Consider the following 25,167-nt stretch of genomic DNA (forward strand, 5'->3'; position numbering starts at 1 on the left):
CGTGTAACGTTGGGTAACATAAATTCGCGGGGTACTTAAATTCGGGATTTTTCGAAAACGGGATATTTAGGGATATGTGCTAGATGCAACATCAGTAATACCGCTAGAAATGCAAACTTGACAGACTAACGTATTCAGAACACTGTCTGAAAAGCTTCGATAAGCATGCATTAGAAGTTGGCTACGTCAAAAACTCTCCGTCCCTTATTGTCACAGTCTGAGGGCTTCGTGGGAGAATTATACGACATAGTTGTTCGCTGGTTTATAAGACAAATGTCACATCCGCTTCCTGCTCAACACAATTATTTACAATACAACTTCAGTTAGTAGAATCTCTTTTGCTAACCTACAACTGGACTCTAAGTGTGATTAATCATCAAAACGCCTCTTTGTTGCTACAACCAATGGCTACGGCACTACGGTGAATTTTCCCGCCGCCATATTCGTTACCCAGAATCCTGCTATTCGGCAGACGACAAACGTTTGCGAGGAACACTTTTATGTCTAAATGTTGTGTGTGATAGTGGACTGATGGCGATATTTTCCTCAAAGTTTGCTCTTAGCACAAGCAGAAACACATGGACATAGTCGTATTACCATTTCTACGGCATCCAGCTTAAGCCCCGATGAATAATGTACAAATTTCAAAAACGGTGGGGGTGAACTTTGAGTGACGTTCTACCGACTCAACACACGGGTTGTTCCCGGAGGCCTGATGTGTGCCGTACGGCCGTTTTTCGTGTATTTTTTTTACTTGGACACGTCTATATCCATAGCACTCTCCTCAAGCCAAGGATGGAACGAATAGCTGCTGTATAAAATGTAATTAGCGGTAAGATATTCAAGACGAATCTTCTCTCCCGAATTAATGTTCACCCCTGTCCGACACCGTCATTGTGCGTGCGGCGGACGGTAGTTTCAAGTTGAAATATTATGGTGTCAGCACGACTAGAGACAAAATCTACCATATATATGATTAGTGCAAAGATAGTACATGATACTGACAGAATAATAGAAAAAAAGGATGGTTTATTGTTCTGCTATATTGATTTCAGTCAACCATTATCGGAAAAATCCCGAATTTATGTTACCCAACGTTACATCAAAAACATAAACACTGAAACACATTTATGTATTAACATTTTACAATTATGTTACAGCAAAGCACCGTATGTCCTCTTGAACATTGATAGAATGAGAAACAGTACATACACAGTGAATCTGTATTACAAAAGTTCTTTATTTCAATAAAGCTATTGTGACATCTCTGCTAGGATTTAGGACCATTTCATAAGTTAACAATGATAGCTACCCCAGCAATGTCAAGAACATAAAAGCTCAAATACACCTGTATGAATGTCTAAGTTGTTTCATTGTTTCACAAACTGATAATCATGATAAAGATATTAGGCTGGCGCTCTTTATGATGTATAAAATCCATTTTCCAATGGAACTTGTTACAATGCTTTCAATTCTTTCAATTGCTGTGATGCCTGAGAGTGTAGCTGCCTGTGAAGTCTTTGAAGCAGGTTGTGCTGGTAACAATACCAGAAATGCACATCATTTAAAGGACACTCTCCAAACACAGCTATTGCAAGAGTAAGCAAACACAAATATTGTAACTATAAAAACTGTACCAAAATTTTGTATCTGTTAAGGTCTCATTCATGAGTTTTTTGCCCCATAGGCTTACATGTTATAAAACGTGTATTACATGGGCGCGTTCGTAATGAAGCTATAACAAATGCACCAATGTTATTCATTTCATGTTGAGGACATTTACCCTAGATAATGTAAAAAAATTGCCAACCGTTTCACTACATAGTATCTCTTTTTATAGCAATTACAAACTGCACTTGGTTACACCCCCAAAAAGCCACTTTCCAGCTGCAAGCGCATGACCGCATCACACACGATGCCCGGGCTGTGTACCTCCGACCTCGCGCGCGGCTGCCGAACTTTGCCTGCTAATTTCTTCCGTTACAAACAAGCTTTCATCAGTTTGACGCTTGGTATCAGCTGGGCTTGCTAAAAGGGATTTTTTACACCGATATAGACACACGTACATGCAGCCGTTCATTTTTTTGGGCAACGGACTCTTTTAGGGTGCCCACTCGGAGTAATACATGAATGTGACCTTAAGAAAATGAAACTAGTATGCAAACTGACATGATAAGCTGTGTGCAAGGCAACTTTGTGCTCTATTACAAAATACAAAATATGTCCACTACCTGCCACATATGGCTGTTTCCTTTGTTGAATCTTTAGTCTTTGAAAAATAACTGCGTCTGATATAAAAAATTACACTCCACAATCAGTGTAGGGGGTTCAAGTCAAATTGGGCACAATGGTACAATCCAATGACATGATGTGTGTTAGAATCTGTCCCATCTGTATAACATGAGTGATGAATGTACAAAATAGATGTAGTATTTTGTTGTGTTTGAAGCATTATCAATTGAATTTCTAGCCTGGGTAGCAGACCCTTTGTGCGATGCAAGACGATTACCCCTTTTGGCCATGGAAGGCCTAGGATCCGTAGGGGATGGAGTTGGCAGCCAATCTCTAATATCTATCGGCGAGAGATAATTAGGGGCTGTGTACTAACTGTGGTGGCGGGGCAATTTGCTATAGGAAGGATTAGCGACTGTAGTGCGGTGGCCTGGCACCCAGGCTGTAGTGCGGTGACCTGGCACCCAGGCTATTGAACTTCTGATTCAGTGATTGTAAGCTGCGGCTTGCAAGCAAAAACTCCACTTTTCAACTCGCTCTCTCTCTCTATTTCCATAATCCTAAATCATTAATTTAGTAGTCACCAAAGTTTGTGGCTAACATACCGCATGAATCTGGTGCCCTTGGATGAATTGGTGATTCTTATACATGTATCTTTGTTGTTCATCTATTGATTAAAATATTTTCATATTACACTTCTTACATGTGCATATAGGGAATTGAATTATTTCAATCTTGTTTTCATTTTAATCTCACCTTGTAATTTAAAGCGATTTCAGTAAACTTGTCAGAAATCACTATACATCTAATACAAATATCTGTGCTTCTCTCCAGTAAGTCTTCCTGATTAAAACACAGTCACATTAAACTTGACTGCCTGATAATATAAAAAATATTCTGACTAAGGCCACATCAGGTAAAGTTCATGGATGACATCCTCTGCAGACTCCAAATGCAGTGCGCGCGGTCGGAAAAAAATGTTTTATTTTGTCTTCAACAGACAGACAGCTAGACAATGGTCTACTCAAACTGCATGAAATTAGTTACTTCATCTGACCCTATTGTCGGATGTGTTCGTAGTTCACTTCATTCAAATAGAATAGATCGGATTACACGTTGTTGATAATAATGGCGCAACAATTACACACTAATTTCAATTACAATATTGGTATGGACTGTGTCTTCCTGTAAGTTGGTAACGAGGAGCAATCTTATTACAGCTTGCATACACGTTTGTACGGATTTTTCATCATTCCTACATGTACAAATACCTTTTCTCGGCATCTAGTACGTTTTTCCAATGGAACTGACAGGAATTGGTGACATGTTGCCCCATTTTCAGTATTTTTACTATTGCCGAAGGGTTAAGAAAATCAGGCGAAAATCAATGCACGCGCTGATGTTATCCTTAAAATTTACTTGCTGTGGCCTAAGGTACAAGTTAAGTATGACATGACTTAATGGTTCCTGAAGACCTAAGTGAAAGTACTCCGTGTAGGGAATTATGCCATACCAAAACCCTGAGATCCCTCGGTGATGGCTAGGATTAACATCTTGTGGAGCTGCTCACATGAGTCGTAGTCTGGCAGGCACAACTGGTTAAAACTGGAGTGGAAAAAGGGGAAACACTGTTCATAGACAAAAACTGTCAACACCATTAAAGACTTAAATAACATTTGCATGAAAAAGGCAAAATTATAGATAATGCGACACTTAGCATGATAGTTAACCTAAATCAAATAATTTTGTTTGCATTTGCAGATGTATGTCTTAGAAAACTAGACTAACACAGAGGCTTGACTTGGACAAGTCAAGAATAAGTTTCCTTTAGCATGCTAAAGTAGCCATTTGGCACCACATTCTCTATATTGTATATGTATACAGAGTTTAAGGCAGAGGGTTAACTGGCTATGTTGGTCTATCATTTATTTAAAAGCCCTTATAATTGTAGGATTGGATCATATTATTACCTTTGCCAAGGTTGTGTTCAGGTGCATATATCTGTGTGTTTGTCTGTGTCTGTCTACATGTATGTGTGAGCATGATAACTAGAGAATGCCTGAGACCATCACTCTTCTTCATAAGCAACCTTACCAGATCAGCTTGATTTAAATGTGAGGTTATTTTCAGATGACTTGACTGCCCGATATACGTAGTATTACGTCAATATAGAATGATTCACGACTTCTGAAAAGTATCTGAATGCCCTCAAGGAATGTCAAAGAAAATGGCTCATGCAGTTTAATGAAAAAAATGCATAATAGATACATTATGTTAGCATGATAGCTCAATTGTGTTGTTGAATTCCATGACGAAATTTGATCTTTACTTGAAACTTCGCAGACACTATGTCTGAATTATGTTGACTTTTTACAACGGTTTAAATTTGTAAAACATTTAAAAATTGATAATGACATTCAAATACTTCTTAAAATCATAAAATTGAAATTGTAACAGATTTAGTCTCCGTCAAAACTAGAATATCCAGAATAAACGACACTTGACAATGCCATATAATATAATCCTATACTAGTGTTCCCTAGCGAAAATGTAGAGCACCTTATAATTATAAGTACAGTTCTCTTCTCGGAACACAATATTACTAACGTCTTGGAGGAATGTTTACGAGACACTGTTAACCAGTCCAACTAAGTAAGGCCTCAGCAAGTAAATTTTATGGATGACATCCTCCGCAGACTCCAAAATTAATGAGATCGGGCAAAAAAAAACAAGCCGGGCCAAAAAAAACATGATCAATTTTGAGATCATAATTCTTGTTTAACAAGAATCGAGGAGACGAAATATGATATCATGACCAAGGTCTTTAAGTCCTGTATTCATTCATATATAATGAATACGCCGCACCAGTCTGGAGCCCTAGTATCACTGCACAACAATCCATGAAGGTCGAGAGAATACAAAAACGAGCCCTGAGAATTATCCTCGGCCCCCAATATATATCTTATAACGAAGCCCTAACACTTTTATGTCTCCCCTCCTTGGAAAACAGGAGGAAAAACCTTAGCCTTCGGTTTGCCAAATCCTTACTTCGAAATCCTACCTTCAGGAGTTGGTTACCCCCAACCCGATCGGACATCCACGCTAGAAATCTAAAAGGCGCCCACCAACTTTGTATCCCTTTGGCAAAAACAAATCGCTATAAAAACAGTCCCATTCCATACTTTACACATCTATTGAATACACACACCTGATAAAATCTCCCGACGTTTATTCATTTAGTTTACAGTTTGATGTTAGACATTGTTTCATCTTTTATCATTTGTTGTCAAGAATTTCTGTATTTGTTTTCTTATTCCTCGTACAATACGTTATCCTTTTCTTGTTTCTAGATTTTGAATAGCTCTAGTTGTTTGAATTTAAGTTAGATTTGTTAAATGTAATACGCCTAATGTACGCAATTCAGCATCCTTTTCTGAGGACGCTGCCATGTACTTCAGCGATGTATGAATGATCGAATCAATAAACTTACTAATAAAAATAATATAAAACCTCCTTGATTCAACAGTAAACATGTCCTTGTAGATGTGTATACATCTCAATAGACTAACTACAACAAATGCAGAAAAGAGCTTGTTGTACCATCATATGAAGCAACTACACTGGGAATTCATATGCGATGAAACACCTTGTGTATACAGCTCAATTAACTAGAATCCCCCCCCCCCCCATTATCTATATAATGTCCTTGCTAGGACAAATGCCCCCCAAAAATTGTTATTATACCATCATGGTACACTAGGTATTCATATGCAAGGAAACACCTTAGACGTTTACGACATATTTGCCCATTTTTGGCATGTTGACCACCGTCGGAGGGCAATGAAATTTCTTGTTTTTATTTCGAAATCAGGCAAAAATTAATGAGCGCGCTGATGTCATCCATAAAAATTACTTGCTGTGGCCTAAGGAATGGTTGAATTTTTGTAGCGTGACATACGGCAGCGAGGAATGTCAACACAAAGTAAATACTGCTCACCTCAAATTTTCATTCGTACTACCTGAGGAAGGGGTTGATGGATAATCATGCAAACCAGGAGCTAATTTGCATAATGAATTAGGACAGTTTAAAATCTGCTGCAGTTTATGACAAGACTCTCAAACATGGGACATTATGTACATTGTAACTGAGAAAGAGAGGAATATTGATAGACATCAATCATGCATTTGCATGACTGATGAGGAAAAAGTACATGTATAATTCCATAGCGGTAAATGATGGGAATTTCATTCTTGCAAATTCTTCTGGGAAGCTGACAGTGAATATGGACATTATTAGATACAAATCATGAGGGGCTTATTTACATTATTCATGAGGAAATGGTACAAAAGCCATCTTTGCTAAGATAAGACTTTGAATTACGAGGGGACGTCAGTATAAAACGCCTTTTGTATTATTATAATAGCAGATTCATTTTTGTATAAAATGAGATGAAATTTAGCACAAATGTAAAGGTACATCTCTTCTCGAGACCGAAGTATCTCAATGTGTTGTGAAGATTTTCACCAGCAACTGAGTTGATTTCAAAATGACCACACCCTTGGAAGCTTGTCGGAGACAAACAGCAGTAAAAAGGAAGTTCAATTAGAAGTAAAGTATGACCCTCTTACAAGTATTGTAGGAACTGTAGGAGACTGAAACTGCACATAGATCAAAATGCATATCTCTGCAAGCCACATGCCTATTTTCATCTCTGAACTCCAATCAATTTTTATTTTTTCCTTCCTAGGGTGGAGTCGGGTATGAGTTGAATTTAGAGCAGGCATCTGGGTCCTGAATATGTGCTATGTTGATAATTTGTTTTTGTAGACTGCTTTCCCATAAAGCCAAAGAAATTAAACTAAGCGCACCTCTTAATCGTTAAACATATAATATCTGTGTCAAGTTTCGTTTCTCTTAATCAATGGAAAAGTAGTCTACAAAAGTCTTTAATCAACACATCACATATTCGGCTATGAATTCAACTGGCTCTGATATCACACCTCACTCTATCCTAGCAGCTGTAAAAGGGGAATTCTAAGGAGTTCAGAAATCATATTTGGCATGTAAGTTGTAGAGACATGTATCCTCATACAGATTTAATTTAAGCTTCTTCAAGTGATTGTAAATGGGTCATGTCTGACTTATCTTTGCCTCCGACAAGCTTCCAAGGGTGTGGTCAAGTTGAAGTCATATCAGTCGCTGGTAAAAATGTAAAAAACACAAATCATTGAGATTCTTCAGTCTCAAGAGGAGATGTGCATTTGTGATTTGCGTCCAACGGGTCTACGTAAGCTATGGGCCTTTCTTCTTTTCTTTCTGGGCTTCCTGACTGACTGATCACGAAAAAAAGCCTCCCTCACCAGGTGTGGGCAGTGGGCAGCATGCCCCTGAGGGGGACAGAACAAATCTGGAAGCGAGGATGGAGCTCGGCAAACCCTCCGGGTGGCAGCTGTGAGCTGCCTGTGGTGAACTGGAGTAACCTGGCCATCTCCTCCTGCGTGAAGCTAGCCACTATAGTCCAGAACCAGTCCAGCACCTGAAACATTCAATACATCAATACAAACATCCTACTTTACACCAGGGTTTCCCCCAGCCATTGACTTTATTTAGTTTTTTAGCAAACACATGGATTGATTTACCCTTATTCTCTTCTTTTCACATTGGACAATCTTGTCTGTGAAGATGACATCATTAGAAACATAGATTTATAATGACTTAATAGACTTTGAACTAGACTAGTAATTTTTGGGGAAAAAACTCAGAAAGTCAAGTGTTATCTTAGCCTCAGTTCATTAATATATAAATTGAAACATCCAAACCAATAACAAACAAGAGTCTTAGGACCCAAAATCTCCATGAAACTTTGTTTTTTATTAAACCAGTTCCCCCCATTCTATATTGCTCAATAGTATGACCCACACCTGTCGGGGGGGTGTAGGTGACCCACTTTCGCTATAAATAGCTACTACAAGTAACAGGTGTTCCACAATATGCAATGGACAACACTGCAAATATAGATTTTCCTCATTACTTATGCAAATTAAGTTCAAAATGCATAATTTGCATTTCAATGTATACATCTCTGTCTAAGCTACCTGCATGGTAAATAACATGAAAATCTGTCGCTCCTTTCTTCAGTTATTCTCCTTAAAAGATTTTGACAAAATACGCCATTGCAGTTCCAGTAACACATACCAGGGGGCCCAAAATCGACCTTGGCCTTTCTCCTCCCGACACCTACCCACATACCAGATATCATTACAATCCATCTACACGTTCTACAGTTATGCTGACTTTACCCATCCGGTGACACAAACATACACACACGGTGAAACAAAGATACACACAAGCAAACACACTGAATTTGCATGATTTGCACTTCAGTGTGTACATCTCTGTCCAACCTACCTGCGTACCAAATAACATGAAAATCTGTTGTTCCTTTCTTCAGTTATTCTCCTTTAGAACATTTTTACAAATAGGCCATTGCAATTCCAGTGACACATACCAGGGGGCCCAAAATCAACCTTGACCTTTCTCCTCCCAGCACATACCCACATACCAACTATCATTACAATCCATCAACACGCTCTATAGTTATGCTGACTTTAAGCATCCAGTGACACACATGCAAACGATTTTCCTCCTTACTTATGCAAATTCAGTCTCATTTGCATAATTTGCACATTAGTGTGTACATCTCTGTCCAACCTACCTGTGTACTAAATAACATGACAATCTGTCAATCCTTTCTTCAGTTATTCTCCTTAGAAGATTTTTACAAATACGCCATTGCAGTTCAAGTGACACATACCAGGGGGCCAAAAATCGACCTTGACCTTCCTCCTCCTAACACCTACCCACATACCAAATATCATTACAATCCATGTACATGTTCTAACATTGGTTCACATAAATTCGCGGGGCAATTAAATTCGCCATTTTTACAAACGGTGTATTTTAGGGATATGTGCTAGATGCAACTTATTACAATCTCTTTTGCTAACCTGCAACTGGATTCTAAGTGTGATCAATCATCAAAACTCCTCTTTGTTGCTACAACCTACGTCACTTGTATTTTCCCGCCGCCATATCATTACCCAGAATCCTGTTGTCAAGCAGACGAGGAACACTTTTTTGTCTAAATGTTGCGTGTCATAGTGGAATGAGGACGATATTTTCCTCAAAGTTTGCTCCTAACACAACAAGGAACACATGGACATTGCTACGGCATCGAGCTAACTTTCCATGAATAATGTACACGTTGCCATGACGGTGGATGTCGACTTTGAGTGACATTCTACCGACTCAACAAACGGGATGTTACCGAAGGCCTGATGTGTGTGGTACGGCGGTTTTGTCGTGTATTTATTTTTCTTTGGTCACATTTATATGACCTTGGCACTCTCTTCAAGTCAAGATGGGCACAACAGCTGCTGTATAAAAGCTAATTAGAAGCATATATTAATAACGAATCTTCTCTCCTGGAATAATGTTCGCACCTGTCCAAGAGCAATGTCATTCTGCGTGCGGCGGACGGTAGTTTCAAGTTGAAATATTATGGTGTCAGCACGACTAGAGAGAAAATCTAACATATATAGCATTAGTGCAAAGGTAATACATGATACTGACAGAATAACAGAAAAAAGGATGGTTTACTGTTCTGCCAGATTGATTTCAATCAACCATTATCGGAAAAATGATGATTTTATGTTAACCAACGTTACAGTTATGCTGACTTTAAGCATCCGGTGACACAAACATACACACAAACACCAAACGCACGCAAAACAGTATCTCCATGAAAAAGCCTTTTTTCATGGAGATAAAAAGAAAAATTGTCCCTGTGTCCACATTCTATTTATAATCAATTTTTGGCTATGAAAATTTAACTTTGCAATTGAATTGTCTTTCATTAGAAAAGTTTGGTAGCATTCTTTGACAAATTAAGGCGGGGCCAAAGATGACCCCAGTAACTATAGGGGGATTTCAGTTACCAGCTGTTTGGCAAAACTTTTAACATCTATTCTAAACTCCCGCCCCACCGCATTTCTGGATGAAAATAAATTCATATCTCCAAATCAAGCCGGCTTTAGAAACAATTTCAGAACTAGCGAAAACTTGTTTATCTTAGATACACTTTTAAGTAAATATCTTTCAGAAAATAGACGTCTTTATTCGTGTTTTCAAAAAAGCCTTCGATTCCGTTTGGAGAGAAGAACTTCGTTACAAATTGTTAGATTCGGGAGTAGGCGGCAATTTCTATAAGTTAATTAAATGCATGTACTCAAAACCCCAGACATGCGTCAAAACATCGTCCGGTTTAACGCCATCATTTGCAACCGAGAAGGGTGTTAAACAAGGCTGCAACCTTAGCCCTACATTGTTTGACCTTTTCATAAATGACCTTGTACATGTACTTGATAATACCGAATGCTCACCGCCCTCCCTACATAACTTATTCGTATCGTGCCTCTTATACGCAGATGATGTTGTTATTTTCTCAGAGTCCGACAAAGCACTGCAAATTGCCCTAGATAAACTAAAAGACTTTTGTACAAAATGGAAACTTCAAGTCAACTTAAAGAAAACGAAAGCTATTATCTTCAATAAATCTGGCCACTGGCAGTCATTCCCAAAACAAACATTCTCTTTTGGGGCGAAACACAGTGGACATAGTCCACTCCTACTGCTACTTGGACCTGAATATAACCTCATCAGGCAGCTTCTCTCTTGCAAAAAAACAACTTTCACTCAAAGCACGTAAAGCTATGTACAGTCTGAAACCCCTCATTCGTTCACCTGTTTCTCCAAGGTGTTTACTAAGAATATTTGACTCCTGTATTAAGCCGATTCTTTTATATGGATGTGAAATTTGGGGCAGTGAGTCAATATATATTATGACAGCTCCCCAATGGAAATTTCACAACTCCGCTTCTGTAAAAATATACTTGGGGTTTTCAGAAATTGTAGTAATTTAGCATCTAGAGCTGAACTGGGCCAATTTCCTTTAGACTTAGATATATCTGTTCGTTTGATTCATTATTGGCTTCGCTTGTTACAGTTAGACTCCGATAGACACCCATTACAAGTTCATGCCCTTCTGTTTCAATATAGCTCTATTACAAATAGCCGTAGAAGAACCCTCTTACAACGTGTGAAAGATATACTAAATTGTAGTGGAAATTCCTATCTGTTCTATTCTTGTAATTCATCCAGTGACATCAAGTCAGTTTGTACTACGATAAGGTCCAGAATTACCGATATGTATACCCAAACTTCCTGTCATAATCTGAGTATGGATACAGGCAAGCTAAGGTTTTATAAGGCATGCAAAACATCATATTCCATGGAAAAATATCTAGAACTAGATAATTTGATTTACGCTCAGCAATTAGCAAAATTAGAATTAGTGCCCACCCCCTTGAAATAGAGAGGGGGCGGTACAAAAAGCTACCTGTGTGCGAAAGAACTTGTAAATACTGCATGTCAAGCACGGTGGAAGACGAAACACATTTTATTTCAAGTTGCCCCTTCTACGATCAAGAAAGAAAGGTGCTGTTTCAAGAGGCCACCAAATTCCATCCAAATTTCTCCAAGTTAACAGACAAAAAAAAAACTACTCTCCTCTTAACATCACAAAACCCACACATCATAGAAAAAGCGGGATCATTCGTCTTCCACTGTCTCGGAAAAAGAATTTAACCCAAATAAGATAGAATTTAGTGTTAGTATTTAGACTAGAAAAGTCACATGCTATATTGTTATCAATTGTCTGTCCGTCCTTTCATGTTACATGTACTTGCAATTAGCCTACGGGCAAGAACTTGCAATAAACTTATATATTAATATTAGTATAAGTTAATATTACAGTATTATTTATCATCTTATGTTACAAACCAAACTGTCGTTACCTTTTATTTATAAACAAGAAGGAGTTCGGCCGGAGCCCGTCCAAGTGCCCATCGACACCAGTACAACGCTTGCCCGAAGCACGCCTTACTTTTCATAAGTCGGGCGGAACACTGATGACAGTCGTCTGATTATTGTACAAAGCACGTGCTAGGCTCGCATGAGGCCGAAAAGTTCGGGCGACATCCGACCGACCAAAAATTGGATCTAAAATCGTAGGATGCCCGCCCGAATATTGGCTGAACGCTGGGCGTTGCTTGGGCGAGTTACGGGCAACCTGTTTACTAGCTGTGTGAGTTGAAAATTGTCGCCGAGGCCTCGCAGCTTCCAGTGACTCGCGAACGTCGGCCGAGCTCCGAAAAATCGCCCGAAGCCCGCGGAATCACCAGGACGTCGGTCGTACTTTGGCCGAAAATCCCCATTTGGAGCTCGCCGACAAGTCGGCCAAGCTAAATTGTTGATTTGTGACGGGGGCTATAGAGACAATGTATCCAGGGCATCACATAAGCTCATTGCCCCATTTAGACTCGGATGAGTTCAGGTGAGTTCATATGAGTTTGGGTGAGGGTGTTTAAGCATACTGCACAGTGTGCTACTGCATCCCATTGATGTCCCAATGACTAATGCACAAGTTGCCATGACCCTGTTTTTTTGTTGTTGGTTGGACAGTTTATATCCTTAGCACTCTCTCTTTGAGCCAAGGAAGGGGCAATAGCTGTTGTATAAAAGAAAATGACGAATCTTCTCTTCCGGAAAAATGTGAGCACTAGTCTGGGCTTATGGTCATTCTCAGTGTGACAGAGATGGTAGTTTCAAATTGCAATATTATCATATCAGCACGACTAGAGAGAAAATATATATCATATATAGCATATTAAGTGACAAAGGTAATGTATGATATTGACAGAACAACAGAAAAAAGATAGTTTATTGTTCTGCCAAATTGGTTTCAATTAACTCTTATCGCAAAAATCCTGGTTTAAGGTGAACTAACGTTATTTGTTGGATCACTTGGGCCAAAATCTTTAAAAAAGAAAAGAGCATTCCTACCTGCCAACCCTGTTTTTTTTCAGGACTGTTTTTAAACTGGAAATACAACATTTTTTCTTAGGCCTAATCTAAAAATATTTGAGTGTCATGCTGTCATGCCATATGAAGATAAATTGAGCCAGTTCAATGTTGTTAACACATGACAAAGTTTTCTTCCTTTTGACTGAAGGAAGTCACAAAACTCTCTGCCAACACTGACCTTCTCAAAGCCCCATGCCCCTCCCTGGATCTTGCAGTGCTGTTTAAAGTCTGCTATGCTGTACTCTCCAGTCCCACATATCAGCAGCTGCAGAGAATGGTAAAACTTATTTTAAGATGTCAGTGCATTACCTATATGTACAAAAAATGGACTTTCAGGGCCAATTCTTAAGGCTATCTAGTTCTTAACATCCTCCCAGCAGACCCGACATGTTCGTTACCTCCCATAGCGGCCCTGCCCTTCCGAGCCCCTGAACACGCTTCTGGCGACGTCACCACCAAACAGCTTTCAGCCAATCAGAGGGTTTGCTAAAGCTCATCTCAAGCAAAGCTGCAAAGGACGCTGGGAAGCTATCAGCCAATCAGCTTACGTCTTACATCGCTACTTAATTATTCATGAGCGTTTAACGACTGTTTGCGCCAAATAAGGCTAGTTCATTAATTATTTATGAGCAATTGTCAGTGACGCCCCCAGAAGCCAAAATCTCCCTTCAAAGGATCAGGGCTGAAACCGGCAGGGTTTGCCGACCATTTTCTGAGCCGGTTTCAGCGCTGATAAAGGAGGGTGGTTCTTAAGTAAAAAATACTCAATTTTGAAACAGCCAGACGTTTCAGACAGTATCTGCCTGTCTGCTGTCTATGGTCAATGACTGTACAGTTCGTTCAGTAACTGACGAAAGACAGCGGATATGCTGTCTGAAACGTCTGGCTGTTTCAAAGTTTTATCCAGTTGCTTGTCTATTTCTGGCTTACCTTATTACCTGGACATCTAACCTTCATCAACGTATCTAGTCTACTTTTTAGTTTTTTCTAGTTCCTTGTGATATACAAGTTTTGTTGCAACAAACAATTTACAACAGTTTTCTGGAATAAAATGATTTAATGGATGCTGAAACACAGAATACCATTATTTGAAAAAAAGCAACGCTGCATGTCTCGGCATATGCCATAGACTGCATTACAAAGCTGCAAATGTGGTCAGAGCTAGTTGTATACGTGTGATAAATTATCACGAAGTTATGCTTAATTTCATTTCAACAAGAATTTTCTATCGTCCCTTGCTACAATTTCTAAGTGAAAAGGACGAGAATTATAATAGAATTTTTTTCCCTGTAAGTTAAACATGAATTACTGTTGGTGCCATCTAGCCCCGTCTAAGAGACATGAATGTATTATATAGTTTTTTAAAACATTTTGTACATTCTATTCCTCACAGGATAAAACACAAAGTACAGACCTATTAACGTGCATGACCAGTTTACATCCAGTTTTGGGTCATGTCCACATGTTGTTGGGTATTGTTACGCAACGAACGTCATAAGTATGATCCTTAGCCATCTCTCTCTATTATACAAAACAATGAAAAAGGTTTACGTACAGCGACGTAACAGAATAAACTCCTGAACCAGTAACGACAAGTTGCATGGAAGCGTCATGCATGACATATTTCATATGTAATTCAACACCGCATACTTCATCATGTTTTTCTAACTAACACGATAGCTAGTATCTTTTGAAAGTAGCTGACGTTAATCCTTTCTTTGATATTTAGACTATCCATGGTGATTCGAGGTTTGAAACTCTTACCAGTTTTAGGAAGGTTTGATACAACCTAGGAACCCCCGCACCAGAGGTTAATTTTTGCACAGCAAAACATCATGGCCATGTGTTTATCACGTGAACGCCACGTGCCGCGCATGTCGGCGAAATTCACAGATCAACATTGTTTTCTTCCATCGCGTCAAGCAAGTGGCGGGACAAACAGTGATTTTACTATCATTAGTCTGTATACTACTTTGGACAGTTACTGTGCATCTTTTCTGGTGTATGTTCTTCAAGCATAGCGCTAGAAGGGAAGACTGAAGTGGACGATAATAGGTAAGCCTAGCACAATTCTACATCATATACATCAGTATAAATACATGCTCGCATGGCATTAAACATCGCAGGCGGACTAAAACTTACAGACCATGCATTTTCTTTTTAGAAGAGCTGATATTTCTGCCCATGGGTTTAACATTTGGCTCTGTCTGCGCAATTTTAAGATAAATACGTTTTGAATAAATTTGACGTTAATTGGTCATGTTACCTTAGGGTGAGACAGACACCAATGTGATTTACCTTCATACCTTGATACCGCATCCAGGAAAGAAGGCTTTATCCATCTGTACTGATTTATACTGGTATCCCCCTAGTCTGAATCAATAACAACTAAAAGTTGAAACAACTGAATGAAACATAAAATTGAGTAACAAATACACCAACATATAGGTGTAGAAAAGCAATTTTGTGTTTCCAGTTATCTGACCTACCCTTAGTCTACTCTAGCAAAAACCTGCCGACCCTTGGCCTTTTTGGCATGTAAATGTAGATAGCTTAAAGGAAAGCTACACAAAAAATTGAAAATCCTTCTATGCTATGCTTAATATATTCCAAAGTCAAATTCTTACTTCAAGTTGTTTCACATAAGTCCGTCATAGTTCTGGGATTATCCACAGTTTGCAACTTATGCCGTGCTGACGCCTTCTCGCCTGATAGTTGAATTATATGACGTCAGTGTCTCAAATTTTTCACCTGATGATTGAATTTTAGAACACTGACGTCATATAATACAATCATCAGGTGAAAAATTTGAAACACTGACGTCATATAATTCAATTATCAGGTGAGAAGGCGTCAGCACGGCATAAGTTGCAAACTCTGGAAAATCCCAGAACTATGACGGACTTATGTGAAACAACTTGAAGTAAGAATTTGACTTTGGAATATATTAAGCATAGCATAGAAGTATTTTCAATTTTTTTGTGTAGCTTTCCTTTAATATATGATGCTTTGTATAATCAAATGGTGATTATGCTTATCACATTTTAATTTGCATAAGCTCTAAACAATTCATTGAGGTATGAGGTTGCCTATAACGGGAGGAACCCTAAAATAGCATGTGGCCTAATATAGCACAGATCTTTTACTGACTACATTTACTTATTATGCATAGGTATGCTGTGTTAGTTGCCACTGACTATGGTGATTAGAAATGTAGATAAACATACGTGATTTGTACCGTCTACGAAAATGGAATTTTATAAAGAGATGTTGAAGATATTTCCCGATAAGAATACAGATTTTTTTTATGTTAGCAGTGTCACATTCAGCCCATTTCCTGTCAAAACATGAGCTGGATTGCTTTAGATACAGCCATCCTCACGTGAGGTGAGAAGTGCACACATTATCATCATCATCATGCACACAATTGACATCATCATGCACACAAGAACCATTTAAATGTCTAAAGAAAGCTAGAATATCATAGAATCCAATTGATTATTCTTATTTCTGCTTACTTGAATTCACCACCATCTTCTGACGAGAGCAAAAGTAAAAATGGTGCTAAGTTAGGGCATATTGTATAAGGGTAGCGCAAAATTAGTCCGAGGTACATTCACAAAATGTCTCACAGCGTTTGCCCGTCATGACGTGGAGCGTGAAGGGCTCATGAACAGTATGAATGTATTTCTTATCCAAGTATTTTCTTTATATGAATGTGTTCAAAATTCATTCATCAAAACCTAACCACTCTCTGGCAACTAGCGATGGAGTTCGAGCGCGTGAAAAGGTGTGCTATGATAGGGCAGCCCCCGTTATATTAACAAGTTTGCCATTTTACAATGGACAATGGTTCTCTTTTTGTCCCCACAGTATGTCATTTTAGCTGACCATTCCAGAATGATCTAAGACTTGTTTTGCAGTTTGTTGCATCTCCCTGCATTGTTTGTGGTAAACTATATGATGTAAAAATCTTTCAGGTCCATTGCTGGGTCTTACCATGACCAATTTTGAAAGTAGGAGAACCTCAGCACTGAGTGTTTTGTCATATGTGACTTGAGACTATCCTGTAGTAATACCATGTCATGTTGATAGAAAAGGAAAACGGGAAAAAATTACCTCCAGTTCATTTTCATCAAAAATGCTGAGGAGGTTGTCAGGGATGAGCTCATTCAGACCTGAGGAGAGAAAAGTGCAGCCATTGACACATTGAGTACTAAGTACATGTAAAATCACATGATACAGTCATGCAAGTTAATGGGGGACTCAACTCCAAAACCCCAGGTGTTATTCTCTAAGGCTCCGATTCCACTGAGACGGCGCTCTCGCCGCGCTCTGTCTGTAACCTCAATTTGGCCAGAGCGCGGAGCGAGCGCCGATAGTGCCGTGGGATCATGGAGGGAGCGCGTAGAGAGCGCCATGTCTGCCATGCACGCCGTCACCTCGGCGATGGTGTTGTACATGTTCAAAACAGTCGCAGTGAGAGCGCCGAGGATGGCAAAAAAAAAAGAGGCCTGAGAGAGCGAGCAGCGAGCGCTGTGAGAGTGCGCAGCGAGCGACATGAGAGCACTCAAGGTGGGATGAAATGGCCGCAGGGAGCACTCAAGGATTGCAGTGAGTGCTCTACGAGGATTAATTGGTCTCAACTGTAGTTCAAAAAATTTCATTCTTTAGTCACTGTGGTGTATCTTTAATTTCTGGGGATTTTGTGGTCAACTCATACTTTTGCTCATGGGTAATACAAATAGAGGAATAACTACAATTAAGTACATGTTCATTCAGATTAAATTCCCTCCAAGTTTTATTGTCAGTAGTTTCAAAATTCTGTGATTTACATTCCTATTATAACGTAGCATGATAAAAGATATTTATTGCAAACAGGTTACATGACAGACAACATAGAAAAAAACATATTCAAACATAAGTTGAACATATATATATATATAACTTAAGACACACGCTGAGTGACCGTGCAGCGACCAAAATTGAATTTTCTTTCCCCTTGATTTCATAATTTAGATATGATGCAAGAGGTAAATATATGACTTCAAAGACAACATAGCACTCAAAACGTTAAAAAATTTGGTCTTTATCTCTTAAATTCCTTGAGTGATCTGTGAAATCTTTGGTCACTCATAAAAGGTTGCTGACATTTGAGATTTTGGCCGCACAGAGAGCGAGAAAGGGTTGCCAGCGAGATTCCACATTGTTTTTCGAGAGTCTGGTGCTCTCACGGCACTCTGGGCAAATTTAGGTCACAGCGAGAGCGCGGCGAGAGTGCCGTCCAAGTGGAATGGGGGTATAAAAGACCACATTTTTATGAATGTAAAATAAACAAAATTTGTAAACTTTAACAACAGATGAACACATAAATGAACCATCTATAATCCCGTAACTGAGTAGCTACTGCCCTCCATACAAGCCTTTACGCGTGATACATAATGGGAATGATGTCTTATAGGATCGGTTCTGATGGGATAATTAATGAAAATCCAGGTCAAAGCAATAGAGGAAGGAAGTTGCTGAGGTTGAAAATTAATGAACAACGACTTTCAAGATCAGTCCTCAATTTGCATAATAGAAGTCCCACTGCAGTACCCTAGGAAGCCGTGAAGGAGGCCCGTTATCGAACTTGACATTCATTTTCTCAACCCCTACCCAACTACCAAATATCACGAGGATCCACAAACAGCTTCTTGAGTTATACCCACTGGTAATATGCACATCAACTTGTTCTTCACTGATTCTCAAGACGGTGATCAAGGACTCCGAGGATCTTGGTCTACAGGATGTTGATCTTTATACTGTCATACTTGACAGAGACTTGTAAAGAAACTTGTGTCACCTCACAATTAAAGGATGAAATAAATTGAATAATACAAAAATATCAACTATTGCAATCATATCTGTCCTTTGTGAGAAAGGAACATCTGCAAACGTGCCAAATGTAAAAGGCTGAATTCCTTGAAGCTGACACGAGTGACACAGTGTCTGCCTTGTTTCTTGATTTGCCATATAAAGTACATGTAGCTCTGCACGTGCCTGTGTGTACAAGTGATACCACATATGCGGAGTCCTGATAACCCCCATACATAGCCTTTTCACTATAGACCACTTCATAATTGCACATACTTATTTTGTAAGTAACTTACTAATTGACTCTTTGAAAGCAACTGTAAAATGTATAAAACAAGCTTAATTCATGTTTTAAATATCCTTACATCCCCCATGTAGACCCCAAATCAACATTTTGGATTTATTTCAGCCCTTAATGACAATTATACATGGTTTTCTTACAGCGACAGAAAAAAGTGCCGTAACCTACCCCATAGTGAGACATCATTACCTGATTTATCATAGCCCCAAAGCCGAAAAATCCCTATAAAGAGCCTCCATTCACAGCTCGCGTTATGAGCGACGCTTGTTTTTGAATCAGTAGATGTTCCTCTCTCCAGCAACAGTAAAACCATGCATAGCCACTGACCAGGGCAGATGATTCGCCTTAAAAATGACTAAAATCCAAAGGGATGAAAATTCTACTTTCGTTTGTTCTGGTAACCCCCTAGTACACCCTCTAAATTTCAATGCTTTACCTTTGACTTTTGGTAGGTAAAACTTGGGAACCCATACTATATGTAAATACAAAAGTTTCGCTTGTGCCTTTATCAGAATTACCAGAGTAGCCATAATTGCAATTTCAGTAATTTTCAGCCATAAATTGTTGGATTTTCAAGGGTCTCGGATGGGGGTCCCAGAACTATATAACGAAAAATAGCTGGAGGGTTTTACTTATATGGCTGTACATAGTTTCAACTACCTATCACACATACAAAGTATGAGCTGATTTGGCCGACCACCATCTTCCCACCTCTGCCTGGTTTTGCCTGGTTTTCTCCTGCAATGACTTAAACGCATTTACAGTATCATATACATGTACATGTATGGTATACCCTGCTGGTTCGAATGGGTAGTTAGAGAAGCAATATATGAGACAATGTACTTTATCCCACCCACATCACGAAAGGAGGTCAAACTTTCCGGCACTGGTTTTGTGCAAAAGGCTACCTTGCCTGTCTGTAGACAATGCCAGGCTACTCAGATCCCCCATTCATATCCCCACAAACTGTGCAGCTGCAGCCTCTGGTGGAATGCATCAAAATCACATCCATTACATTGGGCGTGGTATGGCATATACTAGTACTGTATTGACAAGAAATCTACAAGTAAAGTAGAAATATACTCATCATCATCTAGATAGTATGTTTCCCTCTCTGAATTTCTAGGAGTCATTAAAGCAATTATTATAGGAAAAAAACTCTTGTGGTTGGTGTTCCAAATCAACGATATAACACCACAGTTTACAGTACTACCTGGATGTCAAACCTTCATCTAAGTTTACAGGAACAAAGACAAGAAACCCTAATTTTACAAGCAAAAATATTTTGTAAAACATCCATGAAGTACAGTAGTCAGTAGACATCGAAAATTTGGAGGTGCGTACATGTATCTCGTTACCTTTTCTATGTCACTGATTGATGAATATTCATGTAACCATCGATATCCATGAAGTAGATTTGCACTTTCACATCTAATTTTTGACTTTCAAAGGATGGGTTTATCATCCATAAAATCAAGTTTAAGCATTCTTTCCTTTTATGTTTACATGTGCATAGTTAGTGGCGGCGCAGTGGCATATATTTGTACATGTGCATGTAGTAATTAAGGGTGTTTGAAGGCCCGAGAACCCAGAGGTCCTGGGATCGAACCCAAGGTCCCCTGACTTGTCCCGCCAACGTTGTCCCCTTGGGAAAGGCAGTTGACATGACTTTTCTTACTTCACCCAGATTAAATGAGTACCTACAAACTATACCTTTGGTTAGGGACGTCCCTCAGATAGGACGTTAAATGGAGATCCCGTGTTAACTAACTAGTACTAAAAGGGTTCTCTACTAAAACTTACATCAAAGTATAAATAAAGTACAATATCAATGTATGCAGGATTGCAGACGCAACATGTGTAGATAAAAGTGTACATTTGTACTCCATAAGTGTATGACATAATGTACATAAATATACATTGTAGAATCAGAATACAACACTGTATACCATACCATGAGAGGTACCAGTGGGACCCCCGGGAGGGCTGGGACCGAGGATGATATGGATTACAACGTGTTGCATTTCATTTCTGTCCCCACTTTTAAAAAACCCACGCATTTCAATGTGAAATGCGCCACAAATTCAGAGAATTTTTTGGCCTCGCACAAAAACTTCCAACCCCTGAATCCGGTATTCAAATCTTCGTCAGTGAAGCAACTGGCACATTCAAATCATTTGATGAAAGCCCATGCAATATGACTTCGAAGCCCAGGTACCGTAATATCAATGGTAAAATATACACCGGTCCAGTACACTCGTATCGAATGTTACCCCAGCCCATGTACTAAACCTTTTAGGAAGTGTTCCAACTCCTCCTTTACTGTTGCTGCTAGTCGGTACTGTGCCAGACTGTCAAGGTACTGCAGTTTGTTGTCATTAGTGACCTGCACGTGGACTCCACCAGGGACAAGTTCTACAGTCTGAAAATAGGAAAACTCATAACTCACATGAAATTCAAGAGCTATCAACAAGGTTATCATAAATTTGTTTTTCCCTAGAACTGTGACAGTCATAGAGAAATTGTTGCCACCATGTACCTCAGGAGTATTGTTACTAGATAACTTTAAACAACACTTTCAGTTAGATGTAAAAAGGTTATAATTAGGTGTGACAGGCCATTCAGTGTAATATAACCAGCTGCTACTGTGCCATTTGCCTGCAAAGCTGGTGTGTTACGTCGAAGGGAGGTTTTACCAGCTGAGAGTATATACATTGTAGATAGAACCAGAATGATACAGATATATAGATACAGCAGCTTCCTAATACAGTCAAACATGGCCAGACCATGTATCTCCAGTCAAGCAACATTAGGGACTGTATGATCGTCTGGGGGAAAGTTTGATGGTTCCCGTCACGTTGATTGCCTGGTGTCCAGCAATACATACTTTTCGTCAGTGAAAAGGGATTTTATGTCTCCGGCCTCAGAGAGACATTACGGTATGTCTAGCATAAACTAACACAATATCAGCCTACAAGGTAAGGTTTGGCTGTAGTATCATAAGTTTTAATGTAAGGCCACACCAATTTAATTTGTTGCTTCTCGGCATCGCTGTTCCTATTTTTTTCTGATTTTGAAAAAAAAAATTGGCCACACCTCCCATTCACAAAATTTCAATGAAGTAACTACTCTCTAAAACGATCTTTTCCTGGTGAAATGTGAAACTTCCATAATCATTACTCTCAAAAGATTGAAAACTAGAGTTCCACGACCTCATACCTTCGCCAAATGATTTTAACCTTTATGACTGACGTATTAGGAGTGTTTCTCATCAATTATAAATCATACCAGTTGATTGTCTTAAAATATAACATGTCCAAAGTCATCATCAGCTCCTTTACATCCTGCCGGACGATCAGTTCAGCGTCGGTGGACTCGTCCGTGGGCGACGAGTCCAGCTTTACTCTTGCAGTGTTTGCCACAAACAGCGCAGATGAAAGCTGTTGTTTGGCATGGTGTGAGTCTCTTTTGCCTTCAGGCAAACTCGTTAAGTTCCAAGTCAAGTTCCAGTTTTTTCGCACCTTGGCGGAGTTTGTGCCGTCATGCAGAGCGGTCTTGAGCTAAGTGCTCCCAGTCCGCCGCAATGTTGAAGAGTTTTAGGTCCCGTTTACAGACGTCGACAAAGCAGAGCTTGGGGCGTCCCCTGCCACGTTTGCCATTTGCAAGCTGACCGTACAATACCTGGTGTGGAAGGCGCGAGTGATCCATGCGGGAGACATGACCCACTGCGCCTGCGCTTTTTCAGGATTGGGTACAGACTAGTGGTGCCACATCTTCTAAGGATCTCCAGGTTAGGGACTTTGTCTGACCATGTGACCCTGCAGATCTTCCGGAGACACCTGAGCTGGAAGCTGTTAAGTTTCCTTTCAACATGGGCATGAGACGCCCAGGCTTCGCTAGCAGAGCAGACAGAACACATGACAGGTATATTCGCACCTTGGTGTGGATCGTAAGATACTTGTTATCCCACGCACGACTCTTCAGTTTCCCGAAGAGATTGGCGGCCTGACCGATTCGGGTGCCGACTTCACGGTTGAGATTTCCTGAGGATGAGGCCGTAGAACCAAGGTAGCGGAAGTCCTCCACTGTGTTGATGAGGGTAGTCTCATTTACCTGTTACAATGGTTCTGTAGTTGTCGCAGACCTGTCTGGACCCTTTGTTTTCAAAGAGGGTCACCAGTTTGCGTCCTTCAGATCTTGTGGGACTTGACCTTCGTGCCAACATGAGAGAAGCAGGTCAAGCAACAGTTCCTTTAAAACCGTAACATCAAGCTTGAGAAGTTCTGGAGGTATGCCATCACTCCCAGGGGCCTTACTGCTTTTCAAGACCTTTAGGGCGCTCTCAAGTTCCAGCATGGTGGGATCCTCGTCGAGGTGCGCCATTACTGGAAGTTGTTCTATGGAGTCGAGCACAGATTCATCAAAAGCTACAGGGTTGCTATACAAGGAACTAAAATGGTCAACCCAGCGTTTGAGTTGGTCGGCTTTCTCCAACAGGATGTTGCCTTCGGAATCTTTCAAGGGGGCAGTCAATCGAGGTGAGGGTCCTAGAGCAGACTTAAGGGCACGGTGGACGCCTGCAATGTCACCACGGTCATCACACTTTTGGACATTTGAGCAGACGCTGTCCCAGAACTCTCTCTGTGACTCTCTGAGGACGCATTGTGCTCTAGCGCGAGCGTTTTTCGTGGCTGCTTTGTTCTCTGAGTTGGGTGTGTTAATGTAGGCCAGTCTGGAGTTTCTCTTTTCGTCCAGAGCAGGACCTATCTTGTCTAGGTTTTCCTTGAACCAGTCTGGCTGATTCCTTGCTCTAAGGCCAAACATGTCTTTCCCTGCTTGCTGTAGAATGGTACGTAGCTTGGACCATTTTTCGTCACAGGATGTTGAGTTGCCGGTCGCGGGGCTGTCGAGGGCCTTTAGCAGGCGGTCTTTGAATAACTCGAGCAGACCCGGATCGCTCATATTGTTGGTTTCCATTTTAGGGATGCGACGTGGCTGGGGAGTAGTGTTCTTTGGTCGCGTTGGCTTGGATAGACGGACCTCACACCGGATGAGGGCGTGATCTGTGTCGCAGTCGGCGCTGTGCATTGACGCGGTGTGGTGGACGCGTTTGAGCAGCTGACGCCGGGCCAGTATGAGGTCCCGTTGATGCCAGTGACCGGAACGTGGGTGGTGCCAAGGCACCTTCTTCATTTCTCAACCACTAAAGTAGGTGTTAGTCACACAGAGGTCTAGTTCTGCACACAACTCTAGCACTCTCTGTCCATTGTCATTCACCTTACCTATGCCGTGGTGACCAATCTGGCGAGGCCAGGAGTCGTGATCAGCTCCGACTCTAACATTGAAATCACCAAGTACATACACTGAGTGCTTACGGGGTATGTTCACAAGTATGTTACGAAGACTGTGGTAGAATGAGTCCTTTACATCTTCGGGCGCCTGTAGAGTGGGCACATAGACACTAATAAGGTGGACCGGTCCCGAAGAGGTGTTGAGCTTCATAGACATGAGCCTTTCATTTGTGGAGGTCGGAGGATTGATGAAAGGTAACAGGCTATTTTTAACAGCAAAACCAACCCCGTGGAGCCTACGCTCATCAGCAGGTAGACCACGCCAGAATATCGTGTATTCCTCTTCTCGAATGTGTCCTGACTCGGCGAGTCTGGTTTCGGACAGAGCACAAATGTCTATATTGAGTCTAGAGAGCTCTCTATTCAGTACAGCTGTTTTCCGCATTGGAACCTGTGCGCTTGGTAAGGTGTTGATTGTCTTAAAATATAACATGTCCAAAGTA

General features: G+C 40.3%; 1 protein-coding gene across 8 annotated transcripts in view; it reads right to left on the reverse strand.

Moving 5' to 3' along the window:
- Positions 1-1,220: 1,220 nt before the first annotated feature.
- LOC136432242 (apoptosis-resistant E3 ubiquitin protein ligase 1-like) overlaps positions 1,221-25,167 on the reverse strand; it is a 70,625-nt gene continuing 46,678 nt past the window's right edge. For 4 of the 8 annotated variants that reach the window (XM_066423319.1, XM_066423318.1, XM_066423315.1 and 1 more), the window contains 6 exons: positions 21,666-21,795; positions 20,034-20,120; positions 17,336-17,394; positions 13,395-13,481; positions 7,594-7,769; positions 1,221-3,837 (listed from right to left, as the gene is read on the reverse strand). In XM_066423319.1, the coding sequence (XP_066279416.1) occupies positions 3,735-3,837; positions 7,594-7,769; positions 13,395-13,481; positions 17,336-17,394; positions 20,034-20,120; positions 21,666-21,795 (642 nt within the window). In that variant the 3' untranslated portion in view covers positions 1,221-3,734. Of the gene's footprint in view, positions 3,838-7,593; positions 7,770-13,394; positions 13,482-17,335; positions 17,395-20,033; positions 20,121-21,665; positions 21,796-25,167 lie in introns of those variants that run through there. The other 4 variants (XM_066423317.1, XR_010755483.1, XR_010755484.1 and 1 more) reach the window with 4 other exon arrangements.

This window comes from Branchiostoma lanceolatum, chromosome 4 (assembly GCF_035083965.1).
Source record: "Branchiostoma lanceolatum isolate klBraLanc5 chromosome 4, klBraLanc5.hap2, whole genome shotgun sequence".
NCBI classification, from domain to species: Eukaryota; Metazoa; Chordata; class Leptocardii; order Amphioxiformes; family Branchiostomatidae; genus Branchiostoma; species Branchiostoma lanceolatum.